The 19,218-nt window shown below is 41.9% G+C and overlaps 13 protein-coding genes across 13 annotated transcripts; 8 read left to right on the top strand and 5 right to left on the bottom strand.

The window, feature by feature from the left end:
• Positions 1-157: 157 nt before the first annotated feature.
• FOA43_000134 (uncharacterized protein) lies at positions 158-2,479 on the top strand (the record flags this gene model as incomplete). The annotated part of the gene is made up of 1 exon (XM_038920469.1): positions 158-2,479. The coding sequence occupies one exon, from the start codon at positions 158-160 to the stop codon at positions 2,477-2,479; it is 2,322 nt and encodes a 773-aa protein (XP_038776397.1).
• A 58-nt stretch (positions 2,480-2,537) lies between these two features.
• Positions 2,538-3,008, bottom strand: FOA43_000133 (uncharacterized protein; the record flags this gene model as incomplete). Its single annotated transcript, XM_038920468.1, has 1 exon — positions 2,538-3,008. One exon carries the CDS (start codon positions 3,006-3,008, stop codon positions 2,538-2,540), a length of 471 nt encoding a protein of 156 aa, XP_038776396.1.
• Positions 3,009-3,778: 770 nt separating this feature from the next.
• On the top strand, positions 3,779-4,837 carry FOA43_000132 (uncharacterized protein; the record flags this gene model as incomplete). Its single annotated transcript, XM_038920467.1, has 1 exon — positions 3,779-4,837. The coding sequence occupies one exon, from the start codon at positions 3,779-3,781 to the stop codon at positions 4,835-4,837; it is 1,059 nt and encodes a 352-aa protein (XP_038776395.1).
• A 7-nt stretch (positions 4,838-4,844) lies between these two features.
• Positions 4,845-5,405, bottom strand: FOA43_000131 (uncharacterized protein; the record flags this gene model as incomplete). The annotated part of the gene is made up of 1 exon (XM_038920466.1): positions 4,845-5,405. One exon carries the CDS (start codon positions 5,403-5,405, stop codon positions 4,845-4,847), a length of 561 nt encoding a protein of 186 aa, XP_038776394.1.
• Positions 5,406-5,522: 117 nt separating this feature from the next.
• Positions 5,523-7,133, top strand: FOA43_000130 (uncharacterized protein; the record flags this gene model as incomplete). The annotated part of the gene is made up of 1 exon (XM_038920465.1): positions 5,523-7,133. The coding sequence occupies one exon, from the start codon at positions 5,523-5,525 to the stop codon at positions 7,131-7,133; it is 1,611 nt and encodes a 536-aa protein (XP_038776393.1).
• Positions 7,134-7,431: 298 nt separating this feature from the next.
• On the top strand, positions 7,432-10,062 carry FOA43_000129 (uncharacterized protein; the record flags this gene model as incomplete). Its single annotated transcript, XM_038920464.1, has 1 exon — positions 7,432-10,062. One exon carries the CDS (start codon positions 7,432-7,434, stop codon positions 10,060-10,062), a length of 2,631 nt encoding a protein of 876 aa, XP_038776392.1.
• A 535-nt stretch (positions 10,063-10,597) lies between these two features.
• FOA43_000128 (uncharacterized protein) lies at positions 10,598-11,494 on the top strand (the record flags this gene model as incomplete). The annotated part of the gene is made up of 1 exon (XM_038920463.1): positions 10,598-11,494. The coding sequence occupies one exon, from the start codon at positions 10,598-10,600 to the stop codon at positions 11,492-11,494; it is 897 nt and encodes a 298-aa protein (XP_038776391.1).
• Positions 11,495-11,552: 58 nt separating this feature from the next.
• Positions 11,553-11,942, bottom strand: RPL26A (60S ribosomal protein L26A; the record flags this gene model as incomplete). The annotated part of the gene is made up of 1 exon (XM_038920462.1): positions 11,553-11,942. The coding sequence occupies one exon, from the start codon at positions 11,940-11,942 to the stop codon at positions 11,553-11,555; it is 390 nt and encodes a 129-aa protein (XP_038776390.1).
• A 905-nt stretch (positions 11,943-12,847) lies between these two features.
• On the top strand, positions 12,848-15,529 carry RNR1 (ribonucleotide-diphosphate reductase subunit rnr1; the record flags this gene model as incomplete). The annotated part of the gene is made up of 1 exon (XM_038920461.1): positions 12,848-15,529. One exon carries the CDS (start codon positions 12,848-12,850, stop codon positions 15,527-15,529), a length of 2,682 nt encoding a protein of 893 aa, XP_038776389.1.
• Positions 15,530-15,785: 256 nt separating this feature from the next.
• FOA43_000125 (uncharacterized protein) lies at positions 15,786-16,450 on the top strand (the record flags this gene model as incomplete). Its single annotated transcript, XM_038920460.1, has 2 exons — positions 15,786-15,791; positions 16,004-16,450. 2 exons carry the CDS (start codon positions 15,786-15,788, stop codon positions 16,448-16,450), a joined length of 453 nt encoding a protein of 150 aa, XP_038776388.1.
• Positions 16,451-16,595: 145 nt separating this feature from the next.
• Positions 16,596-17,510, bottom strand: FOA43_000124 (uncharacterized protein; the record flags this gene model as incomplete). Its single annotated transcript, XM_038920459.1, has 1 exon — positions 16,596-17,510. The coding sequence occupies one exon, from the start codon at positions 17,508-17,510 to the stop codon at positions 16,596-16,598; it is 915 nt and encodes a 304-aa protein (XP_038776387.1).
• Positions 17,511-17,687: 177 nt separating this feature from the next.
• Positions 17,688-18,413, bottom strand: FOA43_000123 (uncharacterized protein; the record flags this gene model as incomplete). Its single annotated transcript, XM_038920458.1, has 1 exon — positions 17,688-18,413. The coding sequence occupies one exon, from the start codon at positions 18,411-18,413 to the stop codon at positions 17,688-17,690; it is 726 nt and encodes a 241-aa protein (XP_038776386.1).
• A 343-nt stretch (positions 18,414-18,756) lies between these two features.
• Positions 18,757-19,173, top strand: VMA11 (v-type proton ATPase 16 kDa proteolipid subunit 2; the record flags this gene model as incomplete). The annotated part of the gene is made up of 1 exon (XM_038920457.1): positions 18,757-19,173. One exon carries the CDS (start codon positions 18,757-18,759, stop codon positions 19,171-19,173), a length of 417 nt encoding a protein of 138 aa, XP_038776385.1.
• Between the last annotated feature and the right edge of the window lie 45 nt (positions 19,174-19,218).

Here is a 19,218-nt window from a genome sequence, read left to right as displayed (position 1 = left end):
TCAGTGATGAGTTCAGGTTTTTTTCATGTTGACATTTTATCTCCCTAATATTTTTTGGGGGTAAACACTGAGAAAGGGGACTTCTCTCTCCTTCTTACTAATCTTTCGATCACTTTCTTCTTAACTGATTTGCTTATTGCTTCGCCTTTTGCAAATAATGTCATTTGAATTGGATATAGTTGGAGGACTATCCACAGCCTCCAAATCGGATCGTCTTGTCGATGTTAAGGGCGATTTAATTGCATATACCTCTGGTCAACGAGTCATTGTTTGTAAGCTTGAATCTCAGAATGTGAGGAATCCATTCAAGTGGAAGCGATTTTACTACACAAAGTACAAAACTGGAGAGAAAAGGGCATCCAGTATTCCTGTTAGTTGCGATAGGTTTGGCTTTCCCTTAAGTCCTTCACCGATCATAGTGCAATCACAGCCCTCACAAAGTCCCCGACTGAATATGCTTGAGCAGTTTGTTCAATCCAAACCCTCAAAGTTAACCAACATTAGTTGTATAGCGTTATCACCAAACGAGCAACTTTTAGCCATTGGAGAAGTTGGTGTCACTACCGGTAGGATTCTTGTGTATTCTCTTGCACCAGATGCTGCTCAACATCCTCTTTTCGTGATTAAATCACATCGCTTCGGTGTGGCGATGTTGGAATTTTCGCCTGATTCTCAACTCCTTTGTTCCCTTGGAGTCAGAAGAGATAGCTCAATGAAGATCTGGAGTATCAGTGGTGAGCAAAGACCCGTTCTCATGGCTGATGTCACTGTGCCTACCGCTGTAATTAGGCCTATATGGTTCAATTCTAAAACTATTATTACTTTGGGGAAAGCACATTTAAAGGTGTGGGACATGGATTCTTCTTGTTCTTTTAAAGGTCATAATATTCTGATCCAGGAAAGTCTGTCCAGGAGTAAATTTATCGATGCTGCTGTTCTCGGAATTGAAGGTATTATTATTCTTGCTAGTGACGGTCGGCTCGGATATCTAGATTTGGACAGCCAGCCTCTATATCTTTCCTTTCTTACCCAGCTATCTAGTTCAGTGTTGAGAATACTGGTAGATTATGAAAGTATGGTGTTAACTACTGCAGGCGATGGTATTCAACTTATACCTCTATCAGATACTCCAGCATCTCAATCAATTGCACATTCATCAATAGACAAGTTGATTTCAGGTATGTGGTCATGTTCTCATCATGGTTTGATTTACTTGAATGATGGTTGTCTATATGCTGTTGATTCCACGTTGAAGGGGGATAGTTGTCAGTTGGTTGATTCCTTAAAGGGGACGCTTACTGGATTGAAAAGATCTTTTGATCATCAGATCGTGGCCTGGTCTGCTGAGGGAGATGTAACCACATTCTTGCAAGGAGGCTTTCCTTCTTTAATTGCGTCTTTGGGTAACAGTGGAGAAGAGTTAACTGCTTTGGATATGTATAAAGGTAATTTGGTTCAGGCGACAAACCGAGGGGTTGTTTCCTTTTACAGGAAGTACTCGAATTCCTATGAGAAGATAGCCAGTTTCCAATCGCATCAGGCGATAGTCAAAAGCGTGATTTTCTTCCAAGTTAAGGGACTCTTGGCTGCTGCAAGTGGTGCCCAAGATGGAACTATTTCCGTTTTTATACAGCCAGAATCCAATGGATTGCTATGGGAGAGAGTAAAAATCCTTTCAGGCAAGGGGAAAGCTAGTGTCATAAAGCTCCTCTTTATTAATGGGTGTCTTCTTGCAGCTCTTTCAGACAAAACAATTGGTGTTTACCGAATTTCAAATCAAATGGTAGGTGGATTGATTGTTTCTAGTGAAATGTCCGTCCAATTGACTGCACTGCCATTGGATATCGGTATATATGAAAATCAGTTACTGGTATCCACAGACGGCAGACAACTAGTGAGTTTTAGCCTTCGAGGCTTCTTGTTATCAGAAACTCGGCAGTTTGCTGACGGTAACGGTCTTCCTATCCGTATTTCATGTTTCAGTATAAAGCATGGCTATTTATTGATAGGATCCTCCACCGGTGAAGTCCTTGTTTTTGATTACAAAAATGGCACCCTGTTGGCCGAGCAGTATGGAGATTCAAGGATCACCTCGATAATTTTGGATGATACTTGCAAACGGCTTATTACTGCAAGCGAAGACCGGTGCATTCAATTCTGGAAGTGCCGATATGACGTAGCAAGAGCTCCAATGACGCCGCATACCCTGCATGATGTTTTAACCGGACTTCACACTCCACTATCGTTAAAATCAACGCCATCACGCAATACCTATTCACCTCAGTCAAGCTCGGATTTTATAGGTTCAACTGTTTCTCAGCTAGAGCAGCTACAACATGGCATTGCTACAGGTAAAGTGAATGTCCAGAAGAACTCTAAAGCAATTTCAAATCTAGATGCAGAATTAAAGACCACTATAAACCTTCTTCAGGATCGAAGGAGAAGAGCCTTTGACGATAAAGAAAATATTATAGGATAAATAATGATTATATACAGACTAATGAATAAATAATAGTGGCAGGTTACTACTTGGATTTTTAAGCCGAGCTGGTCTTCTCGTGTTCCTTTTGCTTCCGAGTAGCTTTTTCACCCTCCATTTTTTGAATCTCTTTGTACATGTTTTCAACCATTTTATTGTCACTCAAGTTCTTTTTATACTCCATCTGTTCACCCTTGAGTTTGACGACTTTCTGCAACTTTTCGAGTCTCCTTTCATCATCCACCAATTCCTGTACTGTAGGTGCTTTATATCTTGAGTATCTCAACCATTGAAGCCACTGTATAGGTAGCTTATCAAAGTAGTCAAATACGAATTCTTCGGACTTGTAAGGGTGCCATATTCTGCGAGGCTTCTCGGGCCCCTTACCTCTGGGATAGAACTCCCAGTAGGTATTCCCTTTCAAATCATAGCCGGCGAAGAACTGTTTTCTGAAAGGAACACTTTCAAGACTTTTCCAGCTGTACCATACCCTCCTCCAAATCGGCACTACCTTGTTGATCCTATCCATGGCTGTAATTGAGGATAAAGGCGTAAAGTAAAAGGCTTAGTTCAAGCAAGTATTCCAAGGACTGAAAAATCGTCGCGTTCGTCGCCATTGGCGCGACTATGACCGTAACAAGTGTTGCGCAGACTAGGAGTTACGTAGAACTGATTTCGGCACAAACTGAAGCCATATGTCCAACCAGTGTGCTTCAATAATCGATGAAGAAGGGATGGTGATATTAGAACTGTTCTAATTTTTTATGTTTTACTCCTGTATTAGTTAGTCGAAAAAGGTATCGGCATTTAAGCGAAAATGAAATATTAGCGAAAAGAAATCAAATCCTTTAAGTCCCATTAAGAGACATAGTATTGTTATAACTGACTAACTTCCATCTTATCAATGATTTTTCAGATGGATCAGTTCAAAATATAGGATGTTCCGTTTCCAACAAGTCCTTATATTTATTTCTATTCGCCCATTTGCAAACTTTTCGAGTTCGGGCTATGAAAAAAGTAGACGCTCCGATCCGCTGTTTGAAAAGCCTCTCTTGCGTCAAGATAACGGTGTACGTCACAAAAGAAATTTTCAGGCCAAATCCTTATTGTACTCGTACGCTTGTTTCCGGTGTTTGAAAACCTCTTTTTTCTCTGTGTGTTAGTGTACGTTAGACTGCTTGAAAACCGGAACGTACATCTCTCTTTTCATTGCAGTCGCAAACTTGAAGCGGATATCTAAAATAATCAAGGCTTTTTCACATGGACTTCGGTGTTTCCTATCTTCGCTAGTGTTACCAAATGTTTTTATCATATTACATTTTGTTCCTAATACGAATCATTTTCTGTTTTGCACAGTTCCTGGATGACCCTCAACAACCCATAGAACAATACAAACCAGCAAATGCCACCTTCTACACCCTTTGCAGAAATAGCGATCTTTACGATATTCTAGAAACAATTAATAACTACAACAACCGATTCAACAGTGAATATCGCTATGACTGGGTGTTTTTGAACGATCAACAGTTTACAGACGAATTCAAAAAGCTGGTCAAGGTGAGTGTTGCGGGACATGCTTATTTTGGACAGATTCCAAGTCAGCATTGGTCCTTACCCAATTCCGTGGATCATGACACCATGAAGGAAAATATGCAAAAGATGATCAATGATCCAGACGGTGCTCCTCCGTATGCAGATTCCATGTCCTATCGTCATATGTGCCGATTCGAGTCTGGCTTTTTCTTCAAGCACGAACTCCTCCAGAAATACGACTATTTCTGGCGTGTTGAACCTGGTGTCAAACTTCGATGTGATGTCAACTACGATTTGTTCAAGTACATGATCGACAACAAGTACGACCATGGCTTCACAATCAGCATGCTTGAATATTCAAAGACGATTCCCTCCCTCTTTGAAACTTTCCGGAAATCGCTTGTCAGCCTAGGCCTGAGCAAACTGCTTTCTGATTCAAGAAACTACTCTGGATTCGTCATAGACCCTAAAAACGGACAATACAACCATTGTCATTTCTGGACAAACTTCGAGATTGGAAATTTGAACGTTTTTCGATCAAAAGAGTACAACCAGATATTCAACGAGTTGGACAAGTCTAACGGATTTTATTATGAAAGATGGGGGGATGCTCCGGTGCGATCTCTTATTCTTTCCATGATATTAGTTAAGGGTAAGATCAAAAGGTTTGATGAGATAGGTTATACTCATCCTCCTTACACCCAGTGTCCTCAAGAAGAAGGTTTTAGAGTCTCAAACCGTTGCTCGTGCAACCCAGACACCGACTTCACTAGCAAATGGTTCAGCTGCTCAGGGCATTTCGATGGCCTTGAACAACAGCATTAGAATAGCATCAAATAATATAGTACTTCCTTTCATACTCATCTACTATCCAATCCATTCCTTTAGTCAAGTTCTTCCCGGAATATGCACTACAGCATAGTAAATTCCAGCAATGATTCTCCAGTTTCTGTAGTTGTAGCGTATTTATAACAGCTTCTTTCAACTTTTCCGTGTCACCCTGATAGACGTCAATCTTGTTGATCAATATAAGTAATCCGCAACCAGCCAATCGATCCTCTTTTAATACTTTGTCAAACTCTTTGAAGTTCTCAGACAACCTCTGAAGACTCGAGGAGTCGATTACCCATACGAGGAAATCTGTCTTTTCAAAATAGTTGAACCAGAATGTCCTCAACGAACTCTGCCCACCGATATCCCATATATTCATGTTGAAACCTTTGTAACTGATTGTGTCTATATTGAAGCCCATCGTGGGGGAGATCTCCTTGATATCTTTGTGAAGCAAAGATTTGACAATAGTGGTCTTACCGGAGTTGTCCAATCCCAACATCAACACCCTGACCTCCTTTTCTTTAAGCTTCTGCTTTCTGATGATCGATAATAATCCCATTGGCGAGGATCAATATGGTGGAGAATGAATAAGGCTTTAAAAAAAGACGCCTCGCGTAAAAGATGCAAACTTGAACACTGTAATCTCTTTACAATTAAATTCAAGGATGTGCACAACATGACCCCAGTTAATCAAGAAATTAGTACGATTAAACAGTCCTGCATTTTACAGTTTTGTAGGAAACGAGACTTGGAGGAGGGGGAAGTGAGGGAGGTTATACAGACCAAGGAAGTGATCACTATAGACGATGAAGATGAGGGAGTAGAAGACAAAATAACTGCTGGGGAAGAACTTAAGGTTGATGGGGATATCTTATGTCCCATTTGTGAGATACCGTTGAATAGTTTATCATTAGAGAGAAGATATGAGCATGTGTGTTGCCATATGGACAATGTTCAAGAAGAGAAACCAACTGTACTGCCTAAAACAAAGAAGCGCAAGGCAAGAAAGAAGAAAGCAGGCAAGGCTTTGAAACCTTCTAAGAGACGCAGACCAGCCAAACCTATACCTGCTCACAATATTCTTCAATTTGGAGACGATAGGGTGGTGGTAGATGCGTTTTGTTACGCAGAAGACCCTTCAATAGATGTTTATTTGCTCTCACACTTTCATTCGGATCATTATGGAGGTTTGACGAAAGGTTGGCATAAAGGAAAAGTAATTATAGCTACGAAGACCACTGTCAGACTTGCGGTTCACAAGTTTCACTGTCCCGAGGAGCTTTTTCTGCCTCTAGAATACAACGAAACTAAGCAGATTCCCGGAACGGAACTTAAAGTGACTTGTCTTGATGGAAACCATTGTCCTGGAAGTGGAATATTTATTCTTGAGTCAATCAAGACTGGAGAAAAGTTCCTTCATTGCGGAGATTTTAGAATAAGCCGACTCATGATTGAATATCTTCTCAAATGGGGCTCATTTAACCGTATTTATCTTGATACAACGTACTTGAATCCTCAGTACAGCTTTGGTAGACAAGAGACCGTCATTAACGCTACTTGCAAGGTTTTGAGGAAGAGAAGCCAATGCAAACAGACCACTCAAAAGAGGGTGATTGACTTTTTTTGCAAATCTGAAGACCTCTCTATCGATCCTGCGGAGTTTCTTATTGTGGTAGGTACCTATTCCATAGGTAAGGAAAGATTGGCTATAGCTATTGCTGAGACTCTGGGTAGTAAGATTTACTGCACTAGGAGCAAAGCAGACATATTACATCTACTTGAATGGGATGAATTGGAAAGACTACTTGAAACGGATCCAAGCAAGGCTAAATATTGTCAGGTACATCTTGTCCCCCTACTGGGTACCAACAAGAACTCTCTCTTGGATTATTATAGGCCATATTCCAATCATTATAGAGCAGTAGTAGGCATCTGCGCCACTGGATGGACTGGTGTTCAAAGAAGTGAAGAAAGAGGATTTGCACAGCCGGACGAATACTTGAGCAAGTTTGTAGATGCCGTAGACGAGAATGATATCTATAACGTGTTACTTGGACAGATGGAGTTTCGAAATAAGAAAGAGAAGGAGAAAGACTTGTTTCTTACAAAACTGTTGAGGGTTCCTTACAGCGAGCATTCTTCCTTTAGAGAGCTCTTCTATTTTATCAATTTAGTGCCTTGCGACATGCTGGTACCTACGGTGAATCTCGACAGAATGGACGAGCACGCAAAATGGATTCGGATGTTCAAAGACTACAAAGGACAGCTTGATTTGGCCAAATTATAGGAAGAGAGAGAGTATTTACCTTATCATTATGGTGCTGGGGCTTTTTCTTGTTCTTTTATTCTTTCGCTTCATAGTAACAAACCCCCCCAACCCGTACCCCCCCCCAAAAACAGTCCTAGTAGTAAATTTAAAATTTTTTTTCTTAGGGCAAATCCGATCTATGGAAAATGTGAGAGCAGAGAGTGTCTTTTCTTTGTGACGTGTAGAAAGCTAGAGGCAAACAGACTCGGGCGTCTTCTTGAAGCAACAACTTGCGTGTGGTCAACAAAAGGTACTAAACAGGGCTGTCTAATCAAGGATGGAAATTAGTCAAGTTTTAGAGAACGCCATCTTAAATCCGGATGCTCAGGCACGTCAGGCTGCTGAGGCCAAGCTTGCTGCCATGGCTTCGGAAAATTGGGTTTCGTATCTTGGGCAGATGGTTCAAGTTCTTGGTGATGAATCCCAGAAGACCGAAGTACGTATGTTGGCCGGTCTTGGTGTGAAGAACCAACTTACTTCGAAAGATGCTGTGAAAAAGCAACAGCAGACTGAAAGATGGGTTCAGATCGATGCAGAAACCAAACAGCACATTAAAGATATAGCCTTGAACACTCTTCTCAGTCAAACTGATCGTGTGGCCAACCAGGCTGCTCAACTAGTTGCTGCCATTGCAGATATCGAGCTTCCGCGCGATGAATGGCCTCAATTGATGCATGTTATTGTCGACAATACTAAAAGTGATCGTCCCGTGAACGTCAAGCGTGCCTCCTTACTTACCATTGGATATATTTGTGAGACTGCTGACCCTGATAATCCACAGGTTTCTGCGCAGTCCAACGGTATTCTTATCGCCATCGTTCAGGGTGCTCAGTCATCTGAGCCTGCTATGGTTGTTCGTCGCACTGCAATCAGTGCCCTTGTCAACTCTTTGGAGTTCATTGCCGGAAACTTTGAAAGAGAGGGTGAACGTAATTACATTATGCAAGTTGTTTGTGAAGCCACCACTGCAAACGATGCCGACCTTCAGGCTTTGGCGTTTGGTGCTTTGGCCAAGATCATGAACCTGTACTATCAGTATATGGGTGTCTATATGGAGAAAGCTTTGTACGGATTAACTGTTACCGGTATGCATAGCAGCGATGACAGGGTTGCCTGCATGGCTGTAGAGTTTTGGAGTACTGTTTGCGAGGAGGAACTTGAGATTCAATTAAGACACGAGGCGATGGCCGAACCAGCGCAACCAAGTACTGCAAACAACCACACTGCCGACTTGGTGTCCTACAACTTTGCTCTTGTGGCAATTGGTGACGTTCTTCCTACCTTGTTGAGTCTTCTTACCCGACAGAACGAGGATCCCGATGACGATAGCTGGTCTGTGGCTATGGCTGCGGGAGCATGTCTCCAACTTTTCGCCCAAAATACTGGTAATTATGTTGTGCGTCCCACTCTACAGTTTGTGGAGCAAAACTTGGGTGGCGATGGCTGGCGCCAAAAAGAGGCTGCCGTTATGGCTTTTGGATCCATTCTAGACGGCCCTGACAGGGGTGAGCTGCGCACTGTCATTTCACAGGCCCTTCCTCCTATCTTGCTTCTTATCAAAAATGAGAGCGAACCTGTTCGAGAGACCGTGTCGTGGTGTCTAGGACGTATAGCCGACCTCGTAGTCGATGCTATTGACATTCAAACTATGCTTCCACCGCTGCTTGAAGCTGTTGTTTTTGGACTTCAGAACTCTCCAAAGGTTGCTACAAACTGTTGCTGGACGCTTATTAATCTTCTCGAGCAGTTATGTCACGATTCCACCGAGCAGCAGACCAGTGTCATGTCACAGTACCTTAATGGTTTAGTTCCAACACTTCTTCAGATATCTGCCCGTAATGACAACGACAATGCTGCCAGGACATCTGCTTACGAGGCTCTTTCCTCTGTCGTTTTGTACAGCGCTCAACAGGATATGAACTTTGTTTCGCAGATCGCAACAGAAGCCCTGTCAAGACTATCTCAGACCATGGAAGTGGAAACTTCTCAGCCCGGTGCCACAAGTGGCGAGAACAAAGCGGAATTGCAAGAATTACAATCTAATATTCTTTCTCTATTGACAAATGTGACGCGTAGAATCGGTTCCGAGGCTGGATCTGTTGCCGACCAGCTCATGGAGACTTACCTCAAGTTGCTTGGTATGCAAGAACCAGATTCAGTCATCGAGGAGGACATCTTTATGGCAATCTCTGCTGTGGCGTCATCGGTTGATGCGGGCTTCGTCAAGTACATGGCTGCATTTCTACCATTCCTTACTAAGGCTTTGGAAAGTGTGGATTCACCGGTCTGTGATGCAGGTATAGGACTAGTGGTGGACATTTGCCACTCCCTTGGAGAGAACTTTATCCCTTATTGTCAGGGATTCATGGCTATTTTGGGTAACACGTTATCGAACCCTCATGTTCGTCGTGAACTCCGGCCCCTAATTCTTTCGTGTTTTGGAGACATTGCCTCATCTATCGGTAAGGAGTTCATTCAATACTTGGATGTAGTGATGAACATCTGCAACTCGGCTCAGAGTCTTCAGTTGGAGGAACAGAGTTATGAGTACGAGGACTACTTGATCAACGTCAAGGAATCCGTACTGGATGCCTATGTTGGTATAGTGGCGGGCTTGCACGATTCTCCTGATAGCCTCTTTCCGTACCTAGGACAGATGTCACAATTTCTCATGAACACATATACAGAGCCTCAGCTTGCATCAAACGAGTCTGTGTGCCGGTCTGCCGTTGGCATGATTGGTGACTTGGCACATATGTATCAAAACGGCCAGTGGAAGGAGTTTTTCACTCAGGACTGGGTCGCTGATTACATCAAGAAGACTCGTAGTAACCAGCACTTTGGTAAGGTGACTCGTGATACCGCCAGATGGGCTCGAGAGCAACAAAAGTTGCAACTACAGGTCTAGGTAGGTGGTTGGTTTCTGGACCTGATCTCTTATCCATTCCTCTTTTATTACCTATATTTTTGTTATCCTTTCCAGTTCACTCTTTACTCATATTTAACCTCTTTCGTCTCTTTTTATGTTAACTTCTCTTCTCTTCTATTTTATGCCGCCTTTCTTTCCTTTTAACTTTAAATTCCAAACATTGCATTTGCTTTTCTCTACTATTCTCTCCTTCTCTCTTACTTCTATCTACAATTAATATATAAATCAGGTTTTGGAGAACCTTGCTTCTTGACATTACTCGAAACAGTAAATTCGGGATTCCGCGGCTGTCTCAGCTGCCGCCGCCCACTACCGCCCGTTTCGCGGATGTGGCTGACATCTCACCCGGTGATTTCTTGGAGCCTAGTTAAAGACTTCTTTACAGCTGTGGCTCGGAGATAATCATCGATGACATAATAGGTGGAGGGAGATTTAAATGTATAAAAGGAATGGCATGATTTCTTAGCTGCGATGTTTAAGTTCGAAGGACGTTCTAACACCAAATTTCTAAGGAATGTCTGCATTTTCTGATAAAAACTTCGATGCTCATCAGTACTCCAGTTTCCGACCAACTTACCCGTCGGAGCTCTATGAGATGCTGATCCGGTACCACTCCAAGGGGAACGATGGCCAATTGAACACAATTCTAGACCTTGGATGTGGTCCAGGTGAAGCATCGATCCCTCTATTGAGACAATGTACCGGCAAGATTGTCGCCACTGATTTGTCATCTACAATGATTGAAGTTGCCAAGACCAATTTTCAAAAGGCATTAACAGAGTTGCATCTTACCAATCAACCAGCAGTCACTGTGGCAGTCTCTCCAAGCGAAGATGTTTCTAGTGTGCTTCCTGAAGATGGTACTGTGGACTTGGTAGTGGCTGCCGAATGTGTACATTGGTTCCAATGGGATAAATGGCTCACTGAGATGAACCGAGTGTTGAAAGAAGGAGGTACGTTAGCCTATTTTGCCTACTGTGACCCTGTGTTTGTTGGAAACTCGAAAATGGATGAAATCTATGAAAGATTCACTTGCGAGAGTGGAGAGTTGGTCGGACCATACTGGCAGCAGCCTGGAAGATCTCGTTTAAGGCATCTTTGCAAAGAGTTAAACGATATAGTGCTTGCAGATGGACGATTCACCGATGTTAGGGTAGAGTATTATGAACCATTGAAAAACCCCAGTAAAAAGGAGAAGATGGTAATTGAACGCAACTACACTATGGAAGCATTTATGAAATATGTGGACACTTGGAGCGCCTCGCACAGATGGAACATGGCACATAATGGGAAAGATGAAAATGCAGCCGAAACCTTTTACAAAATAGTCCATCAAGAATTAGGATGGACCAAGCAGACAGAGTTCCCAGTGTCGTGGAAAACAATGTATGTCTTTGCCAGGAAGTTATAGATTTTTGTACGAACAAAAAGAGTTTATATTATAGTATGTGTGTACATAGACGAAATGCTTACTCCTCATCAACCTTGCCGCCCTTTCTGGCAATCAAAGCTTTTCTGTTTTTGTCCAAGTGTAACTTGGTGATGACAACCTTTGATGGGTGGATGTTGATTGGAACGGAAGCACCGTTAGACTTCTCTCTGGTCAACTTCTCTAGCTGAATAGCATATTTCAATCTGTAGACGGAGGAGATGGTACCTTCCTGGCCCTTCTTTGAACCTCTAACGACGAGAACCTGATCAGCTTTTCTGACTGGAAGTCTCTTGACACCGTATTTCTCAACCAAGTCCTTGGACAATGGTGCAGACATCATCACTCTTCTGACAGAGGATGGAGCATTAAAGTAAGCCTTTCTAGACTTGTTTCTGTTGGATGAGACGTCCTTCGAACACTTAGCCATCTTGATATATATACTGTAAAAGCTTGCTGTGCCTGATACTAAGTCCAAACAAACCAAAAGCTTAATCTATCACTAACAGTGACAAATTGAAATAAAACTTTTTCATTTACCCCTACAGATTCTTTCCAGAGCTCGCGTGGTGGATTCCGGCGGGCGGTGATTTTTTGAGGTGAAAAAAAAAATAAAAGGAAGAGAAAAAACTTTCACTGGGAGCTACCCGGTAGATTTCGCGGAAGTTATGAATACTGGGGATTCCAAAGGTGTAAGGTGTGGATATTTCTAACAAACCCTGAAACTCGACGCGTCGACTGCAAAGACAAAAAATAAGATTCACCGTATGACGTTACCAAATACACTGGAGTACTTCAACGCATACCGGCGAATTCGATTTTCTGGAGGAAATTATGCTCATACTGTAAGACAGGTCTGATCTTTTTACGTCGATAGTACCGTACTACTGGCACAAAATGATCAACAAGATCCATGCCTATCAGATTGCTACGTCTCTTCCTAATGGATCTTTCGGATATAGTCTTTGAGTATCACACCTCTATCAATTACTAATGCAATTTGTGAAACAGGCCAAGGATAGGTCAGAAAAAAAAATAAACACATACGGTTACAGTAAAATGTAAATACTGGGAACGGAAAAGCACCTTGGCTTACGGCAAATCACAAACAGCGACGCGTAAAAGAAAATGGTAACGCGAAACTATTAGCCAGGAAAAGTTTTTACGCGTCTACCAATGTTTGCATTTTTTCGCGTTCGTATATTTGCCCTCTGCTGAGTTGTTTATATATATGTAGAGCCGAAATCCACTTTTACTTTTTCTTCTATTCTTTCCCTTTTCTTGTCATCCATTTCTTTCTTATTATTGGAACCCTAGATACATTAGAAAATAAAGATGTACGTTTTCAAAAGAGACGGTCGTCGTGAGCCTGTTCGCTTCGACAAAATCACAGCCAGAATCTCTCGTTTATGCTATGGTTTAGATGATAAGCATGTTGATCCAATTTCCGTGGCCCAGCGTGTGGCTACCGGTGTCTACGAAGGTGTCACTACCATAGAGTTGGATAATTTGACTGCAGAAACTGCTGCGTACATGACCACTATTCATCCAGATTATGCTACTTTAGCAGCAAGATTAGCCATCTCAAACTTACACAAGCAGACCAAAAAGCATTTTTCCGATATTATTGAGGATCTTTTCAACTACTATAATCCAAAAACCCATAAGAAGTCTCCTATGATTTCTCAACAGACCTACGATGTGGTGATGAGACACAAGGATGAGTTGAACTCGGCTATTAACTATGACCGTGACTTCAATTACAACTACTTTGGTTTTAAAACCCTGGAACGTTCCTACTTTTTGAGAATCAACGGCAAAGTTGCCGAGAGACCTCAGCACTTGATCATGAGAGTGGCTGTTGGTATCCACGGAGATGATATTCCAAAAGTTATTGAGACTTACAACTTGATGTCCAAGCGTTATTTCACCCACGCTTCTCCTACTTTATTCAACGCAGGTACCCCACGTCCTCAGATGTCTTCATGCTTTTTGGTTGCCATGAAGGATGACTCCATCGAAGGTATCTATGATACCCTAAAGCAATGCGCATTAATTTCTAAGACTGCTGGTGGGATTGGTTTACATATTCATAACATTCGTTCCACTGGTTCCTACATTGCCGGTACTAACGGTACCTCCAATGGTATTATTCCTATGATGCGTGTCTTCAACAGCACGGCCAAGTACGTCGATCAGGGTGGTAATAAGAGACCTGGTGCCATCGCCATCTACTTGGAACCTTGGCACTCGGATATTTTTGACTTTGTCGACATCAGAAAGAATCACGGTAAGGAAGAAGTCCGTGCTCGTGACTTGTTTCCTGCCTTATGGATTCCTGATTTGTTCATGAAGCGTGTTGAGGAGAATGGCATGTGGACCTTGTTCTCTCCTTCTGAGGCTCCTGGTCTTTCTGAAGTTTACGGCGATGAATTTGAGAAGTTGTATACTCGTTACGAGAAGGAAGGTCGTGGCAGACAAGTTGTCAAGGCCCAAAAATTGTGGTATCACATTTTGGAAGCTCAGACTGAGACAGGTACCCCATTCATGTTGTACAAGGATGCCTGTAACAGAAAGAGTAACCAGAAGAACTTGGGTACCATCAAATCTTCCAACTTATGCTGTGAGGTTGTCGAATATTCGTCCCCAGAAGAGGTTGCCGTTTGCAACTTGGCCTCATTGTGCTTACCGGCCTTTGTCGAATCCGACGACAAGGGCTGTTCTTACAACTTTGAGAAGTTGCATAAGATTGCCAAAGTGCTTACACGAAACTTGAACCGTGTCATTGACAGAAATTATTACCCAGTCCCGGAGGCACGAACCTCCAACATGAGAAACAGACCTATCGCAGTGGGAGTTCAAGGCCTTGCAGACACTTTCTTCCAGTTGCGGTTGCCATTCGATTCTACTGAGGCCAGAAAGGTGAATATTCAGATCTTTGAGACCATATACCACGCTGCTCTCGAGGCTTCTTCTGAGATGGCTGCTGAAGAGGGTACATACTCAACTTATGAGGGGTCTCCTGCTTCTAAAGGTATTCTTCAGTACGATCTTTGGGGAAAAAAGCCTACAGATCTCTGGGATTGGGATACTTTGAAGGCTAAGATTGCCAAAAACGGTTTGAGAAATTCTCTATTGGTTGCTCCAATGCCTACTGCTTCCACCTCTCAGATCATGGGTTACAACGAATGCTTTGAACCATTCACTTCTAACATCTATCAAAGAAGAGTTCTTGCAGGTGAATTCCAAATCGTTAATCCTTACATGTTGAGAGACTTTGTCGACATGGGAATCTGGAATGATGCTATGAAGAACTATATCATTCACGATAATGGTTCCATCCAGCACTTGCCTAATGTTCCTGACAAGTTTAAGAAGTTGTATCGTACGGTGTGGGAACTTCCTCAGAAGGCTATCATTGATATGGCAGCCGACAGAGGTGCCTACATTGACCAATCACAATCCATGAACATCCATTTACTGTCTCCAACAATGGGTAAATTGACTTCTATGCACTTTTACGGCTGGAAGAAAGGATTAAAGACTGGTATGTACTACTTACGTACTCAGGCTGCTGCTGCTGCTATTCAATTCACTGTTGACCAAAAATTGGCTAAAGAAGCTGGTGAGGTTAAGGCTAATGTGGACGGCGTTGAATTTAAGGACTATGTCCCTAGAGAAACCAGCGCTGTTGAAAACGTCCCAGTTGTTATGGACGATTGTGTTCCATTGTCTGCTACTAACTCTCCAATCACAAGCTCTCACGACTCTACTCCTTTACCCGAGACTGATTCTGTCTCGACTTCTGTTGAGACTTCGATGGTTGATCTTTCCTTAAAGGATAATATACCGGAAGATGATAAACAGGAAGAAAATGAAGACACTGAAGAGCCCGAGACTGCTGTTACAAGTGAAAAGAAACAAGCCGCTGGCGATGATGAGGTTGATATCTACAATTCCAAGGTTATAGCTTGCGCTATTGATAATCCTGAGTCTTGTACTATGTGCTCCGGTTGAAGCTTCCTTTTTTTTCTTTTTGTCGCTTTTGGTTTCGCCTCTTTCGTTCTTTGATCTTATTTTTTCTTCTTTTCGGAGCCATCCATCTATTTTTATTTTACTACACTCTTTATATCGGTTGATTATTCATATTATACCACTCATCAAAATGGAAATAGTAGTAGTATCTACCTCCTTACACCATTATTATATACTCTGCGAATAGAGATATATTTTTATAGTCTCAGCAATGACGCGACAAGAGAAAAAAATTGTTATGGGAGTGGAATATGTGTTAATTAAGCCTTTATTTTTAGCTTGAAGACTGTATCTTCTTTTCTTATTCAGGCAATTGTTTAGGAATTGAACGCAGAAAGCATCTAGTTTGGCCCATAAATAATGGTAAGTACCGTGTTAACTGTATGAATTTGTTATTGAAGCAGTCTTCCGCTTTGATATATTTGAATTCTTTTTTACTAACATATTGCCTTTCAGAGTGATAAACTTACATCTGAGCAAATCGAGGAGTTTAAAGAAGCTTTCTCGATCTTCGACAAGGACGGAGATGGAAAGATTTCTGCTTCTGAACTCGGTACCGTGATGAGAGCGTTGGGACAGAACCCTACGCAACAGGAGTTGAACGATCTTGTCAATGAGATTGATACAAACGGTAACTCTACCATTGAGTTTTCCGAGTTCCTTACCATGATGGCTAGACAGATTAAGGAGCAAGATGTGGAAGAGGAAATTTTGGAGGCATTTAAAGTGTTCGACAGTGATGGAGATGGAAAGATATCTCAGACCGAGTTAGTTAGAGTTTTAACCACTATTGGTGAGAAATTGACGGACGAAGAGGCCCAGCAGATGCTTCAGGCCGCAGATACTGATGCAGATGGACAGATTGATATTGAAGAGTTTGCCAAGGTTCTTCGTGGAAAATAAATCTGTCTCTTCTATATACATCACTTTATATTAACCTCTTTATTGTTAGTCTATTTGCCAACCCCTTTCTTTCTTTTAACTATAATATCAGTTTGTTTCACTTTAACCTGAAATAGAATATATTTTAGTATACACAATTAGATCTTCACGAGCTGGTTCCCAATACATGGCCCGGACCCTTGAATGTTTCTGGGGAACCCGCTTCACCGGCCTCGGCAGCCTCACCAATCACTCGAGCATCTCCACTAGCCATAGGGACTGCTGCATCTGTAGTGTACAATGGTAACGACAAGTTATCGTATTTATATCTGCCGTTCTTCACGTCAGATTCTCGGATATAATGTAATTGATGAGGAATCAATTCGATGAGTTTATGGGCTGCCACTTCAACCTTACTGATGAGATCCATTGGAAGAACAGTAAGAGGAACTAAAAAGCCTTTAGCCATAACAAAACCGGCTATAATACCTAAGAGATGGCCAACAAAACTGGAGTTGGGAACCATCAAAAACACGAAACCTAGAAACACAAATGGAACAGTAATAGTAGGAATGTCAAAGCGTCCAAAAAATCGAATGGTTTTATGCTGCAATGAATTCACATACGAGAAATAGGCGATAAATGAAAAAACCCAGCCAGAGCAACCTAGAACAGAAGTATCAGGGAAGAAGTAGAAACCTAAGAGACAGTATGAAATAGCAGTAACTAAGGATAGAGCACTCAACACCAAAGCTGTATGGAAAGTACCATTCAAGGTTTCAAACTGCGCCATTGGAGCCCATAAGGACACCAAGTTAAAAAAAATGTGTAAGAAGCCAGCGTGAACCAATGGATAAGTGTTGAGTCTTGGAAACTCAGGAAGGCTGAACAAAGCATCTGGGAAAAGACACATCTTCTCAACCAAGTTATCGTTAAATAACGACGCGATATAAAAAATCGTCAAGACGACACTAACGGTCGCTGTTAAAGCTGGCACTCCCGCGCCTGCAGAACTCGGATTGAGGTATTTCTCAGCCATACTGGCATACCTATTGAAGTCAAGATTATCTTGAATACTCATAATGATTGATAGAAGAAGAAGAAGAAGAAGTAGAAGGAAAAGGAGTGAATGGCAAAACCATCAAATAAATGAAATTAATTCAAAGCTCAGAAATCCAAATTTCAAATTTCAAGTTCCAAATTCAACCCCCCCCCAAAAAAAGAAAAAAAGAGACGCGTTGTTATCGCTTTTCCTCACTCACCTTTTCAGATTGTTAAGAAATTCCATCACATTGATTAAATTGTCAAGCTGGGAAACCGTGTCGGGGATTTCCTTCTTAAGAAGAGCTATATTCGCCAGAAATTTCTCATAATCCTGTACTAAAACAGCATAGTTGGCCTCCTCATTGGTGTCTTCCGCTTCTGCATCCATCTGCTTCTCCAAGCTCGATAGACATCTATCTCTAAATTGCTTATTTTCCTCCACTTTATTATCGACCCATTCTTCGTTCGCTAAAAGCATCTTTTCATAAGCGTTATAGTAGTCCAATGGCTTCACCTTTCGCAATTTTGTCACTTCTTCTATCTTCTCTTCTACTTGTAAATACACATTTCGGAGCTTGTCATTGAGAGCGAAGTCATACGGTTCCACTTTCGTTTCTGAATCTTCCTGAACCTCTTCAAGCTGTGTTACTATATCAGTATCGGGATCATCAATAACTTCTAATAAGCCATCATCCAGTTCAATGGAATATTTGATCGCATTGAATAGTCTATCAAGAAATTGGTTTAGTACAAGCTTTCTCACCTTCTCCCGTAGCGTTTTCCCCTTCTTGGACCGCGTCTTAGTATTACCATCCAATCCAAGCTCTTCTAGCTGCTCATCGATTTGCTCCGAGAGATACCTTTTCAAAAGATCGTAAAGGGTTTTCAACTCCTTTGTCTGAATGTGTATCTTCACATATGTCTCCGGTACCTGTGACATAGCTGCACAAATCCACCTATTCCTCTGGTTACATCTAATAAACAAAGTGTAGTTTACGTAAGCAACTTCAACTAAGAGCTCCGCTGGAACTTTTTCCTGGCTTCTCTCTCTCCACCATTTCGCGACTAAGATGCACATTAAATTTATTCATTAACTCACTTGGACACTCGTCATCGCTTCTTAATACAGCTTCCTGTCTATCAATTATTCTTGCATAATGTAAGTATCTTAATGATTTTCATTCGTATCTCTCTTCTAACAAATCATCAGGTCTGTCATAATTGACGACGAATACGCTCCTGCTTACGCTCCATTTTTCGGATTTGCAGGCTGCTTCGCTGCCATGGTGTTTAGTTGCCTTGGCTCAGCCATCGGTACAGCCAAATCCGGTATAGGTATCGCTGGTATCGGTACTTTCAAGCCGGAATTGATTATGAAATCGTTGATTCCAGTGATTATGTCCGGTATCTTGGCTGTGTATGGCTTGGTAGTGGCTGTGCTTATAGCTGGTAATCTCAATCCTCAGTCTGACTACACTCTATTTGCCGGTTTCATGCATTTTGGTTGTGGTATGTCTGTGGGATTGGCTTGTTTGGCTTCTGGTTATGCAATCGGCGTTGTGGGTGATGAGGGTGTTAGACAGCTCATGCACCAACCGAGGTTGTTCGTTGGTATCGTGCTTATCTTAATTTTTGCCGAAGTCTTGGGTTTGTATGGCATGATTGTCGGTTTGATCATGAACACTAAGGGTAACGCTTAACTTCTTCATTGTAATATAGAAATTAAAGAATCAGTAAGAGAATTA

Source organism: Brettanomyces nanus, chromosome 1 (assembly GCF_011074865.1).
Source record: "Brettanomyces nanus chromosome 1, complete sequence".
NCBI lineage: Eukaryota > Fungi > Ascomycota > Pichiomycetes > Pichiales > Pichiaceae > Brettanomyces > Brettanomyces nanus.
This window is presented reverse-complemented; position numbering and strand designations above follow the sequence as displayed.